General features: G+C 58.1%; 1 protein-coding gene across 6 annotated transcripts in view; it reads left to right on the forward strand.

The window, feature by feature from the left end:
- The window catches only part of ARHGAP8 (Rho GTPase activating protein 8), a 64,541-nt gene extending 46,377 nt beyond the window's left edge, over positions 1 to 18,164 (forward strand). For all 6 annotated transcript variants that reach the window (XM_078449329.2, XM_078449330.2, XM_078449332.2 and 3 more), the window contains 5 exons: positions 8,207 to 8,280; positions 10,857 to 10,934; positions 11,694 to 11,822; positions 15,667 to 15,770; positions 17,769 to 18,164. In XM_078449329.2, the coding sequence (XP_078305455.2) occupies positions 8,207 to 8,280; positions 10,857 to 10,934; positions 11,694 to 11,822; positions 15,667 to 15,770; positions 17,769 to 18,101 (718 nt within the window). In that variant the 3' untranslated portion in view covers positions 18,102 to 18,164. The remainder of the gene's footprint in view (positions 1 to 8,206; positions 8,281 to 10,856; positions 10,935 to 11,693; positions 11,823 to 15,666; positions 15,771 to 17,768) is intronic.
- Positions 18,165 to 20,858: the final 2,694 nt, after the last annotated feature.

Below are 20,858 nucleotides of genomic sequence, written 5' to 3' on the forward strand. Positions count from 1 at the left end.
CACTCGTGTGCCTCTCACCTGCGAAACCAGGGCAGGAACCTGCTGATCACTCCAAGCAAGGGTTATGTGCCGAGAACCCCCGGTGCCCTCTGGGGCCGGACGGTTGGCCGGGAGCACACGGTGCTGACCCGCGGAGAGCCCCCCCGCCCGCCTGCCACACGCACCTTGGAAGTTTAGTTCAGGCTGTGGGTCTAGTAATCCATGCGTCCTTGTGGAGACCTGGCCCTGGCCTTGGCCCGCACACATCGGGGTGCACAGGGAGGGACCCGGTGAGAAAGGATTCGCTGCTGCCCTGGGCGTCCCCTCCCAGCCAGGAAGCACCTTTTATCCAGAGCCCCGGGGGCGGTTGTCATCCTCTGCACTGACCCAGTCCACTGAGCAAGCCCCTCTCTGAGCCAGCGGGTGGGCGATGGGAGGGAGGAGAAATCCACGGCGTGGGTTTCTGCGCTGCCGAGAGCGGTCATCGAATCCCAGGGGATGAGTCGCTCTGCGGCTCATGAGAGGCCCAAGGCCCGGCTGGAGGTCCGTGCGCCTTGAGGGCACGGGGGAGGAGGCGTGCTTGGCTGGGGGCCCTGCAACTTCAGGCACACCCCTTCTGGGACCTCAGTGTCTCACGATCTTACAGGCCCCTCCCCACCCTGGAAGCCTGCTTTAGAAAAAGGAAATGTGGGGGCGCCTGGGTGGCGGCTCAGTCAGTTAAGCGTCCGACTTCGGCTCAGGTCATGATCTCACAGTCCGTGGGTTCGAGCCCCGCGTCGGGCTCTGTGCTGACAGCTGAGGGCCTGGAGCCCGCTTCGGATTCTGTGTCTCCCTCTCTGCCCCTCCCGCACTTGCACTCTGTCTCTCTCTGTCTCAAAAATAAATAAACATTAAAAAAAGAAAGAAAGAAACATGAGCTAAGCTGCAGGCAAGGGGGTCTTGGAGTAGCTCATCAGCGTCGGCCCGTTTGACACGTCTCAGCAGGGCCCCCTCCCCAAGAACGTTCACTACGCCAGGCTTTGGAATCGGCGGACCCAGGCCCCCTAGCTGTGGGACCCCGGGCAAGTCACTGCGGCGTCCTGGGCCCGCTTCCTGGTCCGACACGGCCCGCCCGCGTGTGGCCCGGGACGTCACTCAGCCCCTAGAGCTCCATTGATTTGGATCGTTGGTACATTTGACTCGCAGCTGAACACAGGCTTCTGTGTCCCTCAGTATTTACTCTTTGCAGCTGGGAGGAGGGCGCCAGCATCTCTGCTTTCCAGTTGGGGAAACAGAGGCTGGGGAAGCTAGGAGCCTCGCCTGAGGTCACCGGCCTCCTGAGGGCAGGGCCAGGACTTGCACTGCTCTGGCTCCCAAAGGAAGCAGGAGGAGGAAGAGAGCCACCCGTCCGCCACGTTCCTCTCTCCCTGGGGACGCGGAGAGAGGACCGCCTGGGTCCCAGGCCATCATGTCCCTCTCAGGGGGACACGGGAGGCCAAGTCAGAGGTGGGGGGGAGGGCCCGCCCACATTCCCGCGGCAACGCGACTCACGTCACAGGGACCGCTTGGCCGGCCGAATGTTGCTTTGTGTCCCCGACATACAGCTCCGGCAAAGAGAAACCACCAAGAAACCAGCTTTCCATAGAGAGCAGGACACGCAAAGGCCTGTTAGTGCCGTTGGCAAGGTTTTTGTGGTTGTTCACGTGGGCCACGTGTTTGGGAGTCCTCTGGAAACCCTGGGGTCAGAGGAAGAGCAGACTGGTGTCGCATCCCCCCGAAGAATCGCTGCGGAAGGACCACACGCTTTTGGTTTTGTTTTAATTTTCTTTAATGTTTAATTATTTTTAAGGGGGGGGGGAGGGGCAGAGAGAGGGAGACACAGAATCCGAAGCAGGCTCCAGGCTCCGAGCTGTCAGCACAGAGCCTGACACGGGGCTTGAACCCACGAACTGCGAGATCATGACCTGAGCCAAAGTCAGCCGCTTAACCGACTGAGCCACCCAGGTGCCCCCCTCCTTTTTTAAATTTTTTTTAAGGTTTTATTTATTTTTGAGAGCGAGAGAGAGAGAGAGAGACAGCACAAGCAGGGGAGGGGCAGAGAGAGAGGGGGACACAGAATCCGAAGCAGGCTCCAGGCTCGGAGCTGTCAGCACAGAGCCCAACGCGGGGCTCGAACTCACAGACCGCGAGATCGTGACCTGAGCCGAAGTCTGACGCTCAACCGGCGGAGCCCCCCAGGCGCCCCTGACGACCGCACATCTCAGTTGGGCCCGGGCCTGCCTCCAGCTGGGCCGCCTTGGGGCTCTGGGGCCTCTCCCAGCATCCACAGCCCATCTCGAATTGGGGCCAATGAAATCACAATGGAAACCAAACGGACAAGATACGGGAGCAGGACTTGTGGGCTCAGACGCGTGGCTCATCCCCGGCTGCGCATTCTGGACCGTCTTCCGTTACCTGCTGTCACGACAGCCCCCCTCCCCCGGCACTTAGCAGCCTCAAACAGCCACCGTTTTGTTATGCGTCCTGATTTCTGGGGCCGGGAATTTGGGCAGAGCCCAGCTAGGCAAGCGTGCTGGGGGGGGGGGGGGGCACTGCCAGAGGTCGCTCCGTGGCGTCCAGTGGTGGCCCGGCTGCTCCGGAGGGCCCAGGGTCCGAGGCGCCGCCTCACGTCCTGGCGCGCGGCAGGGAAGGCTGGGCTCAGCTGGGACACGGCCTCCCCACCGGACATGCCCAGGGTGGCCCCCTTCTTACGGGCCAGCTCGCGGCTTCTGGCAGGGGTTCCTGGGACCACGGTGGAAACTGCCAGAGTCTTTGGGCCGAGGCCCGGAAACCGGCCGGTCGCTTCTGCCGTATTCTCTTGGTCAAAACAGCTTTCTTTTCTGGGTTCTGGGCTCGTGGCTCCGTCCCCCACCTTCAAAGTGCTCTGCTCTGACCTCTGCCTCTGTTGCCACATCTGCTCTGAGTCTGGGCCTCCCCTGGGCTTATGTGGGGACGGTCCGTGGTAATCTCCCCACACGGTGCTGGGGGACAGCGGACACGGAGCCTGTGCTCTTTGGAGAGGAGCAAGGAGGCCTTCTCGGAGGAGGAGGGCTTTGGCTGGGCCTGGAAAGAGAAATAGGGAGGGTGTACCTGCAGCGGGGAGGGCGCAGGTGTGCCGTGAGCCAGTCCGGAGGCCTGAGACCCTGAGACGCGGGAAAGACTGGGTGTCGGTGGTGAGTTTCCTTTTGCCCACAGCGTCCAAGGCGGGACGGGTAACGGTGCCGCGTGCCCCGTGTGAGCGCCACCCAGGCCGCGAGGCTATGTGGGCGGGATGATGGCGGGGAGGGGTGGTCCCTGCTGCCTTCTCTGGCCCCGAGAGAGGACAAGAGGAGGCAGCCTGCTAGGGGGGCAGTGTGCCAGCGCCTTAGTGGGGAGGGGGGTCCGAGGGTGACCAGAATTTCTGTGCATTTCCTGTAGCATCCGCTTAAGCGTCCACGGTCAGGACTCTGACCCCAGTTTTAGTCTAATTTTCCGTTTTACAGTTGTTACGCCTTTTTTTTGTTGTGTTGAATTTTTCAAGTTTATTAGGGAGAGAGAGAAAGCACGAGTTGGGGAGAGGCAGAGAGAAAGAGGGAAAGAGAGGATCCCCAGCAGGCTCCACACGGTCAGAGCGGAGCCCGATGCGGGGCTCGCACTCATGAAGTGTGAGATCGCGACCCGAGCCAATGCCAGATGCTCAACCGATGGAGCCACCCAGGCGCCCCAGCAATCGTCACGTCTTCGGACGGCGTGACATCATTTGCTCCGTAAGTCACGTTCGCTGAATGGTTTTTGGAGTACCGGGGCCCGTCCCACGGCTTTGCTGGTGTTAAGCACTCTGGCGGGCAGGTCCGATTGATTATCAACCCATTTAACAGAAGAGGAAATGGAGGCATGGGTGTGGGGGCAGGTCGAGGGGTGTATCTGGGCCTCTCCGCTTCGGCGGCAGAACCAGGATTTGGCCTCAGGAGGTCAGGTACCAGAGCCCGTGCTTTTGGTTTCCGTCCGGCTGCCTGTGTATCCCGGTGGTGTCCCCCCTGCGCCGGGCTAAGCGTGTGCCCTCAGTGGATGCTCGCCGCCCCGTCTCTGCTCTTGTCCATCTGCGACTTACATCTGAGCCTGAGTTTCCTCATCTGAGTTCCAGCCACTCTGATGATGGCACCCGGAGAGCTCCGGGGCAGATGAGGAAGGAAGCAGCCTGAGGTGGTTTCGGTGAAAATCGTCACGGGTGGAGCCCAGCGCCAGCGAGGCTGGAAGCCCAGATGATACCCCTTCGGCCCTGGCTACCTTCAGCCTGCGTCCCGCTGTGATGGGAATGCATGCCAGTGGCTGTATTTTAACGTGCATTTTGGTGGCAGGGGTGCTGTTACTCTGCACACGTATCTCCAGGAATCAGGGACAGAGCGCTGCCTTTGCCCCCCGGGCCCTCCCGGGGGTCATGGTCATGATCTCGCGGTTCGTGGGTTCGAGCCCCGCGTCGGGCTGTGTGCTGACAGTGCAGAGCCTGCTTGGGATTCTCTCTCTTTCTCTCTCTCTCAAAAATAAAGTAGAAAGAAAAGAAAAGAAAAGAAAAGAAAAGAAAAGAAAAGAAAAGAAAAGAAAAGAAAGGAGAAAAGAAAGAAAAGAAGAAAGAAAGAAAGAAAGAAAGAAAAGAAAGAAGAGAAAAGAAAGAAAAGAAGAAAGAAAGAAAGAACTGTCCCTCCCCTGCTCGTGCTCTTTCTCTCTCAAAAATAAATAAAGTTGGAAGGAAAGGAAAGGAAAGGAAAGGAAAGGAAAGGAAAGGAAAGGAGGAAGGAAGGAAGGAAGGGAAGGAAGGAAGAAAGAAAAAAGGAAAGAAGAGAAAAGAAAGAAGAGAAAAGAAAGAAAAGAAGAAAGAAAGAAAAGAAAGAAGAGAAAAGAAAGAAAAGAAAGAAAGAAAGAAAAGAAGAAAGAAAGAACTGTCCCTCCCCTGCTCATGCTCTTTCTCTCTCAAAAATAAATAAAGTAGGAAGGAAAGGAAAGGGAAGGGAGGGGAGGGGAGGGGAGGGGAGGGGAGGGGAAGGAAAAAAGAAAGAAAGAAAGAAAGATGAAAGAAAGAAAAGAAACGAAAGAAAGAAAAAGAAAGAAAAGAAACGAAACGAAACTCCTCTCCCTGGGACGCCTTGTTCACCGTCTGTGAAGCAGGGATAGTAACAGCCTGTCTTGTCTGCCCGTTCCCTGTCGGAATCAAACGAAACGACGAATATGCAAATGCACGGCAAGGACGATGCTGTGTATTTGTTGAGGTGACTGATTTTTCCAGAAGAGCTGGGGGTTACTGAACTTTGGGCTGTTCTCGGGGAGCCAAGGCAGGAGGCTGAGGTCCATATTTGTGTGTTAGGATTGGAGGTGTAGACCTGCCCCATTCCCGTCCCCGTCTCCCCAGGGGTCTTACTTGATGATGGAACACAGTGAGACCCGGGGGAACTAGGGACCACGGCCAGGCGTGTGGCCACCTCGCTGCCCCCAGAAACCCTTTCACAATAAATCGGTGACTTCTGCTTCTTGCCGTGACAGAATCATGGAACAAACTGACCATCCTGCCCGAACGTAGAGAAACACACAAGCCCTATCATGATAGGTGTTTTCAGACACTGGGCAGCATGCAGCAGGGGGCCATGATTCCAGAGAGAAAGGAAATGAACAGAGCAGGCCCTCCGACTCCCCCGGCTCACTGCCCGGGGGATGTTTCCAGGCTGCGGAGCAGGCAGAAGCCAGACAGGCTCCAGTGCTCTTGCCAAAGTGCGGTAACGGAGTTCAGAGTTTGGGGGCTCTGGGTGGGTGACCTTGTGGGACAGAGTTCTGGGGGGGGCTGCACAGAGAGTTCTCCACAGACTGTCCCCTCAAGTCTTTGGATGTTTAAACTGTCTATATATAAAGGGAAATTAAAGTACCACCGGAAAACAGTAGGGCCCCAAAACTATTGGAGCTGACACAGGGTTGGGCGTGGTAAGTGTTCTCCCAACTTAAAGTGGAGACGTCAGCACTTAAGGTTTTTTTTTTTATTTTTTATTTATTTTTTTTTTTTATTTTTTAAAAAAAATTTTTTTTTTTCAACGTTTTTTATTTATTTTTTTTGGGACAGAGAGAGACAGAGCATGAAGGGGGGAGGGGCAGAGAGAGAGGGAGACACAGAATCGGAAACAGGCTCCAGGCTCCGAGCCATCAGCCCAGAGCCTGACGCGGGGCTCGAACTCACGGACCGCGAGATCGTGACCTGGCTGAAGTCGGACGCTTAACCGACTGCGCCACCCAGGCGCCCCAGCACTTAAGGTTTTGGGTGCTGTTTCTGTCTTAGCCGTTGAGCTACATTAGCCTTAGTCTGAAGACTGCTCGAGAGCCCCCCTTGCAAAATTCAAAGCGATCCTTGAAAGGCTCTACCTGTTCCCAAATGACTTGATGCAAGACAGAACAAAGTTCATCTCCGTTCAAAGGAATACCAAATACAAACACACAAACCCCAGCAACCAACAGTGTAAAGTTTCCAAAGAAAAATTACAAGGTGGGAGCAGGGAAACGTGTTCTATAACTAGGAGAAAAACCGATCAGGAGACACAGACCCAGCATATTCGTGTAGGTTTTCTAGAGAAACAGAACCAAGAAAGAGGATATTTATTATAAGGGATTGGCTCATGTGGTCATGGAGAAGTCCCAATACCTGCAAGCTGGTGACCCAGGAGGGTCACTGGGGTAGTTCCATCCTGAGTCCTAAAGAATAAAACAAAGTCAAGAAAAGAGAGAAAACGAGTAAAGAACAAATAGCAAGATGGTAGATGGAAACCTAGCCGCAGTGATGATTACATTAAACGTAAATGGCAAAAACATTCCAATTAAAAGAGATTCTCAGTTTGGATTTAAAAAAAGGAAGCTCCTACTGACGTTTAAAATGTAAAACGATAAAACACTGTAGATTAAAAGTAAAAGGGTAGACTAAGACCTGCCATGCAGCCACCAGCCAAAAGAAAATTGGAGTGGCTGTACTAATGTCAGGCCAAGCAGGACAAGAAATAACCCCAGGGACAAAGAGGGGCATTTCGTAATAAGACATAATCCTAAAAAGTTACAGACTAGTAACAGAGCTTTAAAATCCACGAAGCAGGGGCGCCTGGGTGGCTCAGTCAGTTAAGCGTCCGACTTCGGCTCAGGTCACGATCTCGTGGTCCGTGGGTTCGAGCCCCGCGTCGGGCTCTGTGCCGACAGCTCAGAGCCTGGAGCCTGTTTCAGATTCTGTGTCTCCCTCTTTCTCTGACCCTCCCCTGTTCATGCTCCCTCTGTCTCAAAAATAAATGTTAAAAAAAATTTAAAAAAAATAATAAAATCCACGAAGCAAAACGTGGTAGAACCGAGGGAGAAACAGACGCACGTGAGGAGACGTCAGTATCCTTCTCTAAGTAATTGATGGAACAAGTAGAAAATCAACAGTCTAGAAAACTTGAACACAATCGGCCAAACTAACCTAACGGACGTTTAGAGAACCGCAGAACACATGCTCTTCTCAGCTACGACATCGCAGAGCAGGACTCCAGCAGGCACGTCGACTGCAGAGCGTTTTCCCCTCCATCCAACCGTCTCCCAAGTACGCTGCCTTCCGGGCAAGAGCGTTCAGCACGTGAGAAAGAGAAAAACAAAACGTTTCACGCGGGAGCCCAGCGGGGCCGTAGAATGCTTACGGTGGGCAGCTGTGACTTCACATCCTCGCTGCCGGCTGGGGTGGTGTATTTGTGGCTGTGTTTTAAAGTTGCCTGGTGTATCAATTCTCTACCAAACAAACACCCGAGGCAGCGCGTTAGGTTTCCATCAGGCATGTTGTTTGACTGGTCAGCATACAGTCCAGGTTTCCCGGATCTGCCCTCACGGCCAAATCCGCTCGTGCCTCTGGTCCTCCTCTGTGCATCTCCCCCCTGTCTGGAATGCTCCCCGCCCCCCGGCTTTGGTCCTCCACGAGCTCCTACTCATACCTCAAAACCTAGCTCAGAAGTGGCCCCACGTGAAGCCATCCCCGTTCCCCAGGTCTCCCCTGTATCATGGTGGAGCCCTCAGCTGCTGCCCTAGTGTATTATTTCTGCCTCTCTTTTGGCCGCCAGAACACCTACTGTCTGAGCACCGAGTCCGCGTCTGTCCCTGTATGGCTCCTCGGTCCCGTGTTTACACAGAGATGTGGAGAGGACCTGTCACCTCCAGCTAAAACCTGCTTTCTTTTCTTTTCCCTCAGCCTCAAGGACAAAAATCAAGGTGAACTCATCCCTCCTGTGCTGAGATTCACAGTGACATACCTAAGAGAGAAAGGTAAGCGAGAGCTGGCTTCAGCCAGGGGTGTGAGGGCCTCTGGGAGGCCCATCTCGTGTCGCGGGCACCGTGCAGACCGGGGACTTGGAGGGGCTGGGCCTCGTGCGGGAAGGGTGACCAGCACGGGATGGACTCAGGCACACAGAATGTCTGGGTTTGCATCCCGGCTCTACTGTGTACTTGCTGTGTGGCCTTGGGCAGTTACTTACCTTCTCTGGGCCTGTGATTCCTCATCTGCCCCGTGGGGTTCATGACGGTGCCTGATTCACGGGGTTGCTCTGGGGCCTAAATGAGATGAGACATGTAAAGCTGTCCGTGAAGAGACCCCTTTGATGTGATAGATAGCTTGGTCTGCAGGTGCTGTCGCCAGTGGGGTGGGCGCGCTCGGTGATTAGAGGGGGTGCGCCTTGTGGCTCCTCCAGGACTCCTGCCTGAGGCCAGAGTTCCCAGATCCACGGGGAAAGTGTGGACCCTGACAGGAGCGTAGTTCTCTGGGCGAACAGGCTGCTGGTGGGGGGGGGGGGTGGCCCTCCGCAGGCAGGTACCGCAGGGTGCAGGGGGGGGGCGCATCCGACGAGCAGTGGGAGCCGTCATTGCTGGGGGCCCTGGTGGCCTTTTACCTGGCGCGCCCTCAGAACTGCATGTCCTAATGCTAGAAAGTTCTATGAGCTGGCGCCTCTCTAGCCGGAGGACCTGATCGTTGCTTAGAATGGTCTCTACTTTGGCGAGAAGTCCTTCGCGGCACCTCCCGTTCTGTTCCGTATTTCGGGAGCAGACAGAAGATAGTGCGTAAGACCAGGTGTCAGAAACCGGGAGAGGGAGTCTCTCCCTTTTTAGCGTCATCAGTTCCTTTATTTATGAAAAAATAAAACAAAAAACCCGGCTCCAAGTGGGAACTCAGTATTCTATTTGTTGAATGAATGCACGATCAAACATGTACCCTTTGGGCACCTCCCCGTATCCAGCCCTGATTGAGGCGCTGGGGTTGCCATGGTAACGGCACCCCCCCCCCCCCCAACCAGCCGCCGTTCTGGGGGCTCACGGTCGCAACCGAGAGGACTCCATTGCGATTTGCTCTGTAAAGCTGTTTCCACGGGTCAGAAGTCCAGGCACACGGGGGCCGGGCTGCTCAGGGTCTCGCAAAGCGAAACTCGAGGTATCCCGCCAGGCTGCGCTCCTTTCTGGAGGCTCTGGGGAAGAATCTGCTTCCACCTTCATTCAGTTTGTTGGCCAAATTCACTTCTTTGCAGAGATGCCTGTGTGTCCTTGGTGGCTGTCGGCCAGAGGCCTCTTTCTCTTCCTAGAGGCTGCACGCTTTCCTTTCCGTGCAGCCCCCTCCACCAACAGAGACCTTCCCACCTGTCGAGTCCGGCCTCCATGCTTCAAATCTCTGTAGCCAGGAAGAACCCGGTCCCTTTTAAAAGTCTTGCCTGATTAGGTCAGGCCCACTGAAGATAATCTCCGTATCTTAAGGTCAGGTCCTTGGGCCTGAATCCTGTCTGCAGAGTCCCTTCCCTGTGGCGCCTAGATCAGTGTTTGGATACCGGGCAGAATGAGTGTGCCCCACGGGGTCCGGGACTTTGGGAGCCACCTCAGAAATTTTCCTACTTCAATCTGTCAGGAAAAAAAGAGAGGGACCATCCACTCACACAGAGGGGACAGCGCGTGCAAAGGCCGGGAGGAGCAAGGAGCATGGGGCAGACTGGAGGCCGGAGGAGGGGGCCGAGGGGCAGTGGGGCAGGAGAGGCCGGACCGTGCAGGCCCGTGGGAAGTCCCCGTGGGAAGCCGCCCGGTGAAGACCAGCAAGGTCCGTGCACAGGCTGCTCAGACCTGAATATATTCGTTGAATAGACCCAGCTTCAGAAGGAAGAGGCTGGGGAGGGAGCCCAGGGCTTCTGGAAACCCAGAAACGTTCTGTATTTGCCGCGTCCGGAACGGTAGTTTCCAGCTGCTCGCGGCAATAGCCCAGTAGAGCACATTCTAGGTGTCTCCTACGTCGGGTGACCGCATTTTTAATTTCACTTAATTTTTGCTAATTAAACGGAAATTTAAATCATGACGTGTGGCCAGTGGCTGCCATACTGGACGGGTCACCTGTGTCGATGCAGCTGCGGGACTAAGCGGAGGCTGTGCGTGTGGAGGCCCCCCGGGTGCTTGAACACGTGCCATATCCAGCCTCGTCGACGCTTTCTGCAGCCCTCAGAGGCAGGGGCTCAGGGCCTTACTCTGTAGACAGGGTGGCTGAGCTCAGAGAGGCCACGGGCTTTCGCTGCGGTCACGCAGCGGGATGAGACAGAGTTGGGCTGGACTCCAGGTCTGTCTGACTGGGTTCTCTCTTCCCGGGGGCCGCGGAAGTAGGCAGTGAGGTGGGGTTGGGAGTTTGGAAGTTTGAGGAATAAATAGAGGTGGGGATCGCGGGTGGTGGGCGTCGGGGGGGTGGGGGGGGGATGAACCGAGCTGGAGAGCATTCCCTGCCAGCCACGGGAGGGTGACGCGTGGGCAGGAGGAGTCGTGGAATGTTCCAGAAACCCAGAGTGCTAGGACCTGTGAGGTGCCTGGAGGCTCTCTCTCCTCAGGACTCCGCACCGAGGGCCTGTTCCGGAGGTCGGCCAGTGTCCACACCATCCGCGAGATTCAGCGGTTGTACAATCAAGGTGAGCCTGTCCCCGCAGAGACCCCTGACCCCGAGCCTCCCGCCTGCCCGGCCTGCACAGCCCTCCACGGCCGCAGAGCCGCCAGGCCCAAGGTAGCGTGGCTCCCGCCCCCACCCAACCCCCAGCATAGCCCGGGGCCGGGCAGCTGCCCAGGCGAGGCCTGCGCCCGGAGCCCCGGCCCTCGGCGGGTGGCCGCACGCTGCCGTTGTGCCTCGAGGGCTTCTCCCGTCATCGCAGGCGGACAGGTGGTCTGAGGTGTTCCACGGAGTCTCCGTTCGGCAGCCCCTCCAGCGGGCCCGGCACCGCTTTCTCGGCTGCCTGCGGCGACACCCGCAGGTCGGGAGGCCGTGTCGGAGCTGAGCACCCTACAGCGACACTGCTGAGGCGGCTGGCTCTGCTCACGCCCCCGCCCACCCTCCTCGTTCCTCTCCCTCGTACGGTTCGCCCGTCCGGTGACAGGGCCGGCGCGGGGCGCGTGTGGACTGGCCGTCCTCAGGCCCGTGCGCCGAGCACCTGCATCCGAGGCGGGGCCGACCCGCACGGCGGGGGGACTGGGGGCACGTCCCAGACTCGGCCAGGTGCCCCAGAGGGCCGAGGGGGGCACGGTAGCAGCACCCCCCGGGTCCAGCAGGCGACAGGGTCGTGCCTGGCGAGAGGTCTCCCCCCTCGGGAGTTCTAAAGCCATTTGCGTCGGGGCCCATCATGACGCGGGACTCCGCGGCCCCGTCAGGACTCAGACTTGCGACATTCTGTGTCCAGGGAAGCCCGTGAACTTTGACGACTATGGGGACGTCCACATCCCTGCCGTGATCCTGAAGACCTTCCTGCGAGAGCTTCCCCAGCCGCTGCTGACCTTCACGGCCTATGAGCAGATTCTCGGGATCACCAGTGGGTACCTGCCCCGGGGGGGCCTCGCCGAGGGCCAGTCTGGGGGGTGGGGGGAGGGGCTGCCGGCCTCTTCTTGTTGCCGTCCGGCCCCGTGGACAAGTGTCAGTGGCCGGGCCGGGCCACCACCGTCCGTGGGTGGGGGCAGGGGTTGTCGGGTGCAGCTGGGGCGACAGGCAGCGTGGCAGAGGGCGCCTCTGGGTTCGGGGTGCACGGCCCGGTCCAAGGGCCGCCTCCAGGCCCTCCCTGCCCTGCTGTGGGGGAGCCCCCCACCTCCAGCACCCCAACTTCTGTGTGTAGAAGGGGGGCGGAGGCTGGTGGGGGGCAGAGGCCCCGAACCCCCTCTTCGAGCAGTTACCGTAGAAAGCTTGCAGTTAGAAATCCCTCCTCTGCCCTTTGGGAGGTGAATCTTCTACACCCAGAACTGTGTCAGGGACCCCAGAGCCGGCTCTGAGATGTAGATGTTCAAGGAGACCCCAGTGTCCCGTGACGGTGGGGGCCTAACCCAGCCTGTACCGCTGACCCTGTCCCAGGACACGAGAAGCGTGTTTCTCCCATGAACACACCCGGATAACTACCCCCTCCCTGACTCTGCTCAGGGCCCCCCCCCCCCCAACCCCTGCACCCCTCCCTGTGCCCTCATTCTCCCTCTAAAACGCCGGTCACCTCAGCCATTCGGCCGTGTCGGGCCGTCCCTCGTGCAGTGGTTATTACCGACCACGCACGTTCCTCTTTGCCTCTGGCACCTGCTTGCCACGGCCCGCGCGGGGTAGTTGCGGACGGGAGGGGAGTGAGCACGTAGGCCCCGCTCACCAGGAGCGCTCAGGCTGGCCGCAGGGACAGGCGTGTCATTGAACCGGGTGTGGCAGGGTGATGTGGCTGCAGGGCGTCTGGCACTTACTGGAAGGAAAGCAGGGAAAGGCCTGCTGGGCAGGAGGGCTTGTCAGGGTGTCCGAGGTTCCCAGACGTCCCCAGGCACCAGAACCCCCGGAGGGTGCATTAAAACATGGGTCACTGGGCCCCACCCCGGAGTTTCAGACTCCATAGGTGTGGGCAGTGGCCCAAGAATCTGCATTTCTAACTGGTTCCTGGGAGATGCTGATGGTCTGGGTTTTGTGCCATGGAATGCCTAGCTCAGCGGGGTTGGAGAGATGTGACCATGGAAAGCACAAGTGTCTTAGGGTCAAAGCTCATCCTGTGCACCAGGGAGTGGGGCTGGGCTGGGGCAGCTGCTGAGAATTTTTAAAAAATTATATTATGAAAGGGCTCCTGGGTGGCTCAGTTAAGTGTCTAACTCTTGATTTTGGCTCAGGTCATGATCTCACGGTTCGTGAGTTCAAGCCCTGCATCGGGCTCTGTGCTGTCAGCAGAGAGATGCTTGGGATTCTCTCCCCACCCCCCTCAAAATAAATAAATAAACTTTAGGGGTGCCTGGGAGGCTCAGTCGGTTGAGCGTCCGACTTCGGCTCAGGTCATGATCTCGCAGTTCGTGAGTTCGAGCCCTGCGTCGGGCTCTGTGCTGACGGCTCAGAGCCTGGAGCCTGCTTCGGATTCTGTGTCTCCCTCTCTCTCTCTGCCCCTCCCCTGCTCACACACTGTCTCTTCTCTGTCTCAAAAATAAATAAATGTTAAAAAAAAATTTTGTTAAATAAAAAATAAATAAGCTTTAAAATATAAAAATTAAAAAAAATAATAATAAATTCCATTTTGATGGAAATAACACCAGCACATAGCGTAGGAAACAAACAAAAACCCCAAGGTCCACAGCAGCGACACGGGAGTCCCTGCCCAGCCCCGCGGTCCCCCGCGGGCACGTACCCCGGCGGGGGCTCCGTGGGCACCTGCCCCTCACGCCAGGAGCGCCGCTCCTGTGCACGGTCCTGGAGCCTGGCTTTCGTGTGTTAGCATCACATCTCCTCTCTCCCTCCTCATGTGCAGTCACTCATCCTTTCAATGGTCGTGTTGCACCAGCTTTATAATTTCACGGGTGAACGTTTGGAGCTGTTTCCATTTCTGTTTGGCCCTCCGCTAGTTTGAAGACTCAGGAAGTCCCAACATTCCGGTCGTTGAGAACCGAGATGCTGCCCTGAGATGAGAACCGAGACCCTGCTTTCTGGACCGTGGTCTCACTCGGCCTGGCCGCACGGTGACAGGTGTAGGGTCACCAGATCTAGCAACAGAAAACAGAGGATGCCCACCCGCCTCAATGTGAATTTCCGATAAAGGGTGAATGTCTGTTTTGTTTTTTTAGTGTAAGTAATATTTGCTCTTTAGCTGAAATGCAAATTTCACTGAGTGTCCTCTCTTTTTTCTGGCAGCCCATTCTCAGGTGGGATGGGTTTCTCCGTGAAGCCGGGCAAAAGCAGGGGCTTCTGCGTGTGCTCGGGAAGTGCAGGGACACTCGGGAAGTGTCCAGGGCACAAGGGAATTGCAGCCAAGGCCGCCTCCCGGTGGTGCAGCCAGGAGGTTAAGAGCACTGGCTTGGAGCCGCACGGATCTGGATCCAAGCCTGGGCTTCACCTTGCAGTAGCTGTGTGACTGGGGACAGGTCACTGAACCTCTCTGAGCTCACTTCCCTTAGGTGCATAAAAGTGGGGGCTGTTGTGAGGATCGGGCGTGACGGTTCGTGGCACGCAGTCGGTGCTTTGTGGCAGCCTGCTCCCCCTTGCTCGCCGGTGAGCGCTCTGTCCCCGAGAGACCGTAGAGAGGGCGGGTGGCGGACCTCGTGCAAGGATGTGCTCTGGGACCATAAATCTCACAAAGAGGAGGTTGGGGCCGGGAAGCCGGGACCCAGGCAACGAGGTGGTGGCCCCCAAGCTCGTTGGTTCCTTGAAGATCATTTCGCGGGAACTCCCTGTCCATTCCCGTTGCCCACAACGGCTTGAGTTCACAAAAGAGAGGCTTCTCTTAAGAGGCCAACGAGAGCGTTGACGGTAGGGACGTTTGTGTCTGTGTTCGGAAAGCACACAGGCGTTCACGGTAGCCCCGCCCAAGGCTTGGCCGGAAGAGGTTGGCGTTGGGGGATCGGGACGTGGGGAGCACGGTGAATAGTTGTGGGTGCGCCCTGGCTTGAGGTCTGGAGTTCAGCGGAGGACGTGGTTATGAGGAAATGGGGGTCTGAGTCTGGGGCAGCCTCCCCCAGGCTCTTGGTGGGTGTGGGGACCTGAGCTGCAGGGCATCACAGACAGGCTAAGTTGGTCTGGAGAAGGGCTGGCCAACCTTTCCCGTAAAGGGCCAGGTAGTAGGTATTTGAGGCTTTGTGGGTCCGTCTGCGTTGCCCCTACCGGGCTCTGCTGTGATGTGTGAGTGGGTGGGTGCGGCTCTGTACCCATAGTTTGTTTTTTTCGTCTTTATTTTTGAGAGAGAGTGTGAACAGGGGAGGGGCAGAGAGAGAGGGAGGCACAGAATCCATAGCAGGCTCCAGGCTCCGAGCCGTCAGCACGGAACCCACGATCCGCGAGCTCGTGACCTGAGCCGAAGTCAGACGCTCAACCGACTGAGCCCCCCAGGGGCCCCTGTACCAATAGTTTTACTGACAAAAATTGGCCTTTCTGTCCGAAGGCTGTAGTTTGCTGACCGCTGGTCTAGGCCATTCTCACTTACAAAGTGAGTGATTTGGCTTTACGGGCTTTCTGGGAGGTAAGAGTTGCAATACGGCTCTAAAGACGGGAACAGAGCTCATGGAAGGGAGGGCTTTGCTGCGAACAGCCACCCGGCCCGGGAGTAAGTGAGGGCTCCGGGCCCGACCTCGGAGCTGACCTCCGAGGTGTCCTCAGAGCTGACCTCCTCCCTAGGCCCATGCTGGCCCCTTGGGCAGGACTCAGGAGGGACCCCTGTGCCCCTGCAGGTGTGGAGAGCAGCCTGCGGGTGACCCGCTGCCACCAGATCCTGAAGAGCCTTCCGGAACACAACTACGCCGTCCTCAGCTACCTCATGGGCTTCCTGCATGAGGTGAGGGGGCTAAGCAGGGCCCGGGGCGGGGAGGCCCCCATTCCGTGCCTGGCCCAGGCGGCCCTTCCTGCACCTGGTGCCCACACAGCCCGGGGTCTGGGGTCTCCCCCAGCCTTGGGACGCCGCTCCCTGGCCCAGAGGACTTCAAGGCCTGACCAGGGAGCAGCTCCATTTCTGCGCCCGCCCCTGCTGACCGGTCACATGCCTGGCCGCCCTCGGTTACAGATGGGACCTTCTTTTTATTTCCATTTTTTAACGTCTGCTTATTTTGAGAGAGAGCATAGGCGGGGAGGGGCAGAGAGAAGGAGAGAGAATCCCAAGCGGACTCCACGCTGTCCCGACGTGGGGCAGCCGCAATCGAGAGTCAGAGGCTCAACCGACTGAGCCACCCGGGCGCCCCACGTTGGGTGTAGAGATTGCTTTAAAAAATTTTTTTTTAATGTTTACATATTTTTGAGAGCAGAACATGAGCAGGGGAGGGGCAGAGAGAGAGGGAGACACAGAATCCGAAGCAGGCCCCAGGCTCTGAGCTGTCAGCACAGAGCCCGACACGGGGCTCGAACCCACGAGCCGTGAGATCACGACCTGAGCCGAAGTCAGACGCTCAACCGACCGAGCCACCCAGGTGCCCAGGATTGCTTTGAAAAATAATAAACTGGGGCGCCTGGGTGGCTCGGTCGGTTAAGCATCCAACTTCGGCTCAGGTCATGATCTCTCAGTCCGTGGGTTCGAGCCCCACGTCGGGCTCTGTGCTGACAGCTCAGAGCCTGGGGCCTGCTTCAGATTCTGTGTCTCCCTCTCTCTCTCTGCCCCTCCCCTGCTTGTGCTCTGTCTCTCTCTGTCTCAAAAATAAATAAACATTAAAAAAAATTTTTTTTAAATAATAAACTATTTGTCAGAGGCCAAAAACTAAGTTATTGCCCTAGTTTTCTTTCTACTTGTTTTTCATCTGCTGGAGGTGGACTGATTTCCCCGTCCTCCACGGCACGGACGTTGAAACTTCCCATGGGGCTTGGTGCTGTGTAGCATTGGCCCCGGTGGGCTCCTGCAGGGGCTTGGGGGCCGCTGTCCTCACCAGATCCAAGTTGGGGGGGGGGTTCACTGGGTCATGCCCCACCCCCCGTTCTCTGCTCTCCCATGACCCCCGAGGTTCTGCCATTGTCTCTGCTTCCGATTGTCGGAGGTCCCCAGGACCCTGGAGGCGAGGGGGAGATCAGGCCTTCAGATGGGCCCAAGTGGCCCCCCTGCCCCCGACTGGCCCCGTGACTTCGGGAAAGTCCCCTGCACCTTCTGGGTCTCCAGTTTCTTCATCTGTAAAATGGGTGATGCATCCTAACTTCATGGGGTTGTAAGTGCTGTAAGGCAGGTTCGCCCCCTCCCCTGCTGCCCCCAGTCCTCCGATGACCCCTGCCTGCTCTTTGGCCTGGACTGTGTCCAACTCGCTGGCCAGAGTGTGGCTGTCAGAGAGGTGGTCTGGCTGGGTGACACCAAAGGCCAAGCTTGCACCCATTGTGCTAGAGACCCCTGTCCCCGAGGGGGCCTCCCGAGTCCTCTGGAGTGGGAGAGAAGGCTGGGGGTGCGGAGGAGATCCAGGAGGAGCTCAGAGACGGTCAGAGCCCGAGGTCTCTCAGAGCATCAAGACTGACTGCTTTCAGGGCGCCCGGGGGACTCAGTGGGTTGAGCGGCCGACTCTTGGTTTTGGCTCAGGGCGTGATCTCACGGTTTGTGGGTTCGGGCCCCGTGTCGGGCTTTGTGCTGACGGTGTGGAACCTGCTTGGGATTCTCCCTCCCTCCCTCCCTCTCTCTCTCTCTGCCCCTCCCCTGCTCACTCTCTCTCTCTCAAATAAATACACTTAAAAAAATTAAAAAGTTAAAAAAAAAAAAAAGACTGCTTCCTTTTACAGGTGGTGACACCGAGGCCCAGAGCCAGGAGGTGGCCGTGCAGGGCCGTAGCACTGAACCCACAGTCACGTCCCTTGTCTCATGTGTGTCCTGCAGGTGTCCCGGGAGAGCATTTTTAACAAGATGAACAGCTCCAACCTGGCGTGTGTCTTTGGGCTGAATTTAATCTGGCCGTCCCAGGGGGCGTCCTCCCTGAGTGCCCTCGTGCCCATGAACCTGTTCACCGAGCTGCTGATCGAGTACTACGAGATGGTCTTCAGCACCCAGGAGGCTCGCGGGGGGCTCGGTGCCGGTGCTGTTGAGGCAGGGGAGCGGAGTGGCCCCGTCTCTAGAGGCCGGACACCCCGACGGCCTGGCCTCGCGCCCCGCGCCTCCGCGGCCCCTGACGGTGCCCGGGAGACTCCTCTGGTGCCGGAAGCGTCACGCTGAGGCCCGTCTGTGCGTGCTGTCGTCGTGTTTTGTGAACTTGCCATTAAACAAACTTCTCGTGAACCTTCTAGTGAACGTCCGGGGTTCTGCGCTTTGCCCCTTGTGCGTGGTCCCTGGGCTGCGGGCTGTGACGAGATGATGGACCTACCAGGTTCGTAACCACGGCCTCAGCGGAAATGGGAATTTATCGGTGAGGGCCTCCCGTCCGGCATCCACTGTTGCTGTCATGCCGGGTGGCAAACTGTACCTTCGGGTCACAGCCGTTCGTCATTGTCCGCGGGTGAGCGGGGAGCTGAGCGGTTCTTCTGCTCCTGTCGGGCTGGCCAGAGGTCACCTGGAGGGACGCAGCTCCCTCGAGGGTGTCGCATGCCTTCGGCAGGCGGGGCAGGGGCCGGGGTCGCTCGTGGGCGGGCAGGGGGCCGTCACGGGTGCAGGTGGTTTTCAAGCTTCGGCTGGTGGTGTGGATACTCACACCCGTTGGTCAGGGCAAATGTCATGTCCGAGGCCGGGGTCACAGTGGGAGGGCTCTGGGACGTTGTTTAGCAAAAGGCGGCCATGGGGAGGCTGGGGGATTGGGGCCTGCCGGGGGCTCCTGGTCGTGTTCCGCCTCTGAGTTGGGAGACGCGCGTTGTGTTTCCCGCTTAGATACGGCGGAGAAAGGTGGTTCCGCATTCCCAGCACAGAGCCCCCCAGATTCACCCCGATTGGACAGGCTTGGGCCACGTGCCCGCCTTGACCCTCACCGTGGTCGTGTCTGTGCTGATTGCCCTAGGCCTGAGTCGTGCACCCCACCCTGGACTGGGGTTAAGGACGGGTGGCGCCCCAGATGCGTCAGCCCTGGCTTCCGTCACAAACACCACAGGCTGGGGGCCGACGCGACAGACGTTTATTTCTTACAGGCTGGAGTCCAGAAGCTCGAGCTCTGCAGGCCCACGCGGCCGGCTTCTGTCGAGAGCCCTCTGGCTGGCTCGGGCACGGCCACCTTCTCGCAGTGTCCCCGCCCGGCAGGATGGGGAGAGAGGGAGACAGAGAGAGCCCTTTGGAGTCTCTTCGCAGAAGGACACTAATCCTGGTGGCTCAAGGCCCACCCTCGTGACCTCATCCAACCTGAATTACTTCCGTAAGGGCCCCGTCCCCGGTTACAGCCGCCCTGGGGTTCGAGGCTTCAACGTACGGGTTTGGGGGTGAGGGGGCACAAACAGTGCATCCGTAGCACCAGACGGGATGGTGACAGGTCGCCTGCCACCCTCCACGGAGCGTAAGCCGTGTGTCAGGACTGCGTCAGGGGCCCCAAGCTCTTGCTGCATGGACGGGGGGAGGGCTGTCAGGGAGCAAAGGATAAATGTCCGTTGCACATCCCCCCAGGCTGTCCAGGCCTGGGATGGGGTGCCGACCCCCGACTGAGCGATGCCCCCGGGTGCCCGTGTGGGTCCTGGGGTCTCCCAGGAGAGAGTGGGTGCCTCCCTCACCTCTCCCTCTCTCTTCTCACTTTCACGGGGTTAATCCCCCTCCCTGAGCTCATGTGCTTGGCTTTGCTGTCTTTAAAGAAGGGGCCGTGTGAGCTCGGCCAGTACCTCCCAGCACCTGCCAGTGGACGGCTGACCCCTCCCACTGAGGACCGTTTGGACCCACGAGCCGGGGAGCCGTTTCTCTGACACGGATTCCGGCCCTTGTCAGGGCTGTAGCCCAGCGTCCCTGGGCCCTGGCCATCCATCCAGTTCGCAGGGACGTCGATCCCATTAAAGCCTCTGGAGCAGAGGGGGTGGGGATCCCCGGATGCTGCGAGGGGGTCCCTGCTGCTCCCCGAACGCCTTCCCTGGGAGAGGAGGGCTCTGTGGCCTCAGGTCGAACGTGGTCAGAGGTGAGGGGACAGACACGGCAACGCGGGGCCACAGGCCGGCGACAGGCAGCTGCGTTCCGCTGGGTCGCTGCTCCATAGGGGCTGGTTCTCGTCTGCTCTCACCCTTCACCGTGCTCGGTCCATCCTGTTTTTCGCATGCCCTCGGCTGACCCCGGCCAAAGCGACCCCATCACACAGCTTGGAAGGTGACCCTGGCTTCGCTTTCTGTTCTGCCACAAAGCCTTTTCCCTTTTCCTTCTTCTTCTTTTTCAAACTCGACCCTCTGAGCCCTGACCGACCACAGCCAGGCGCAGAGAGCCCAGAGCGGACCCAAGAGACCTCCGTGGCCTCCAGGGAGGCTTCCTGGCCTCTGCCCCCCTGTGCCTGGTAAGGGGTCTTGTGCTCACGCACTCCAGCACAACCCCAGAAAACCCTCCGGGTTCTGTTGCCAGGGAAAAAAAACAAAAACAAAAAAACCACCCTGAAATGAAAATGATGGCTCCCTTAGGAGCACACCGCTGTGAACAGCAGAATTAACGACGACGTTAAATCAAATCTCGTGCATTATGCAGAAGGGTTTACAGGGTGACGCGCGTCTGTGAAATATATGTCTCAAATTTCCTGACTCCGAGAGGTGGCCCCGAGACGTGTCCCTGTGGCTGCCTTGATAACAGTCTCCCTTTCACAAACGATAATTGCGGAATCTCGGCTTCGGCACGCCGTGGCCTTGTCACCCTTCCTTGTATCAAAGCACGATTTCCCCCGTCATTTCCTCCGCAGAAGAAAGCGATCACGGTGGTCATGTGTTGGAGACACGTGTGGTGCATTTCATCGTAAAACAATGAGTTGTGACGCGGACCCGGGGACTCCAGGGTGTCTCTGTTGGCAGGACGTGGGGAATACATCGTTCAAACATT

This window comes from Panthera onca, chromosome B4 (assembly GCF_046562875.1).
Source record: "Panthera onca isolate mPanOnc1 chromosome B4, mPanOnc1 haplotype 2, whole genome shotgun sequence".
Taxonomy (NCBI): Eukaryota; Metazoa; Chordata; class Mammalia; order Carnivora; family Felidae; genus Panthera; species Panthera onca.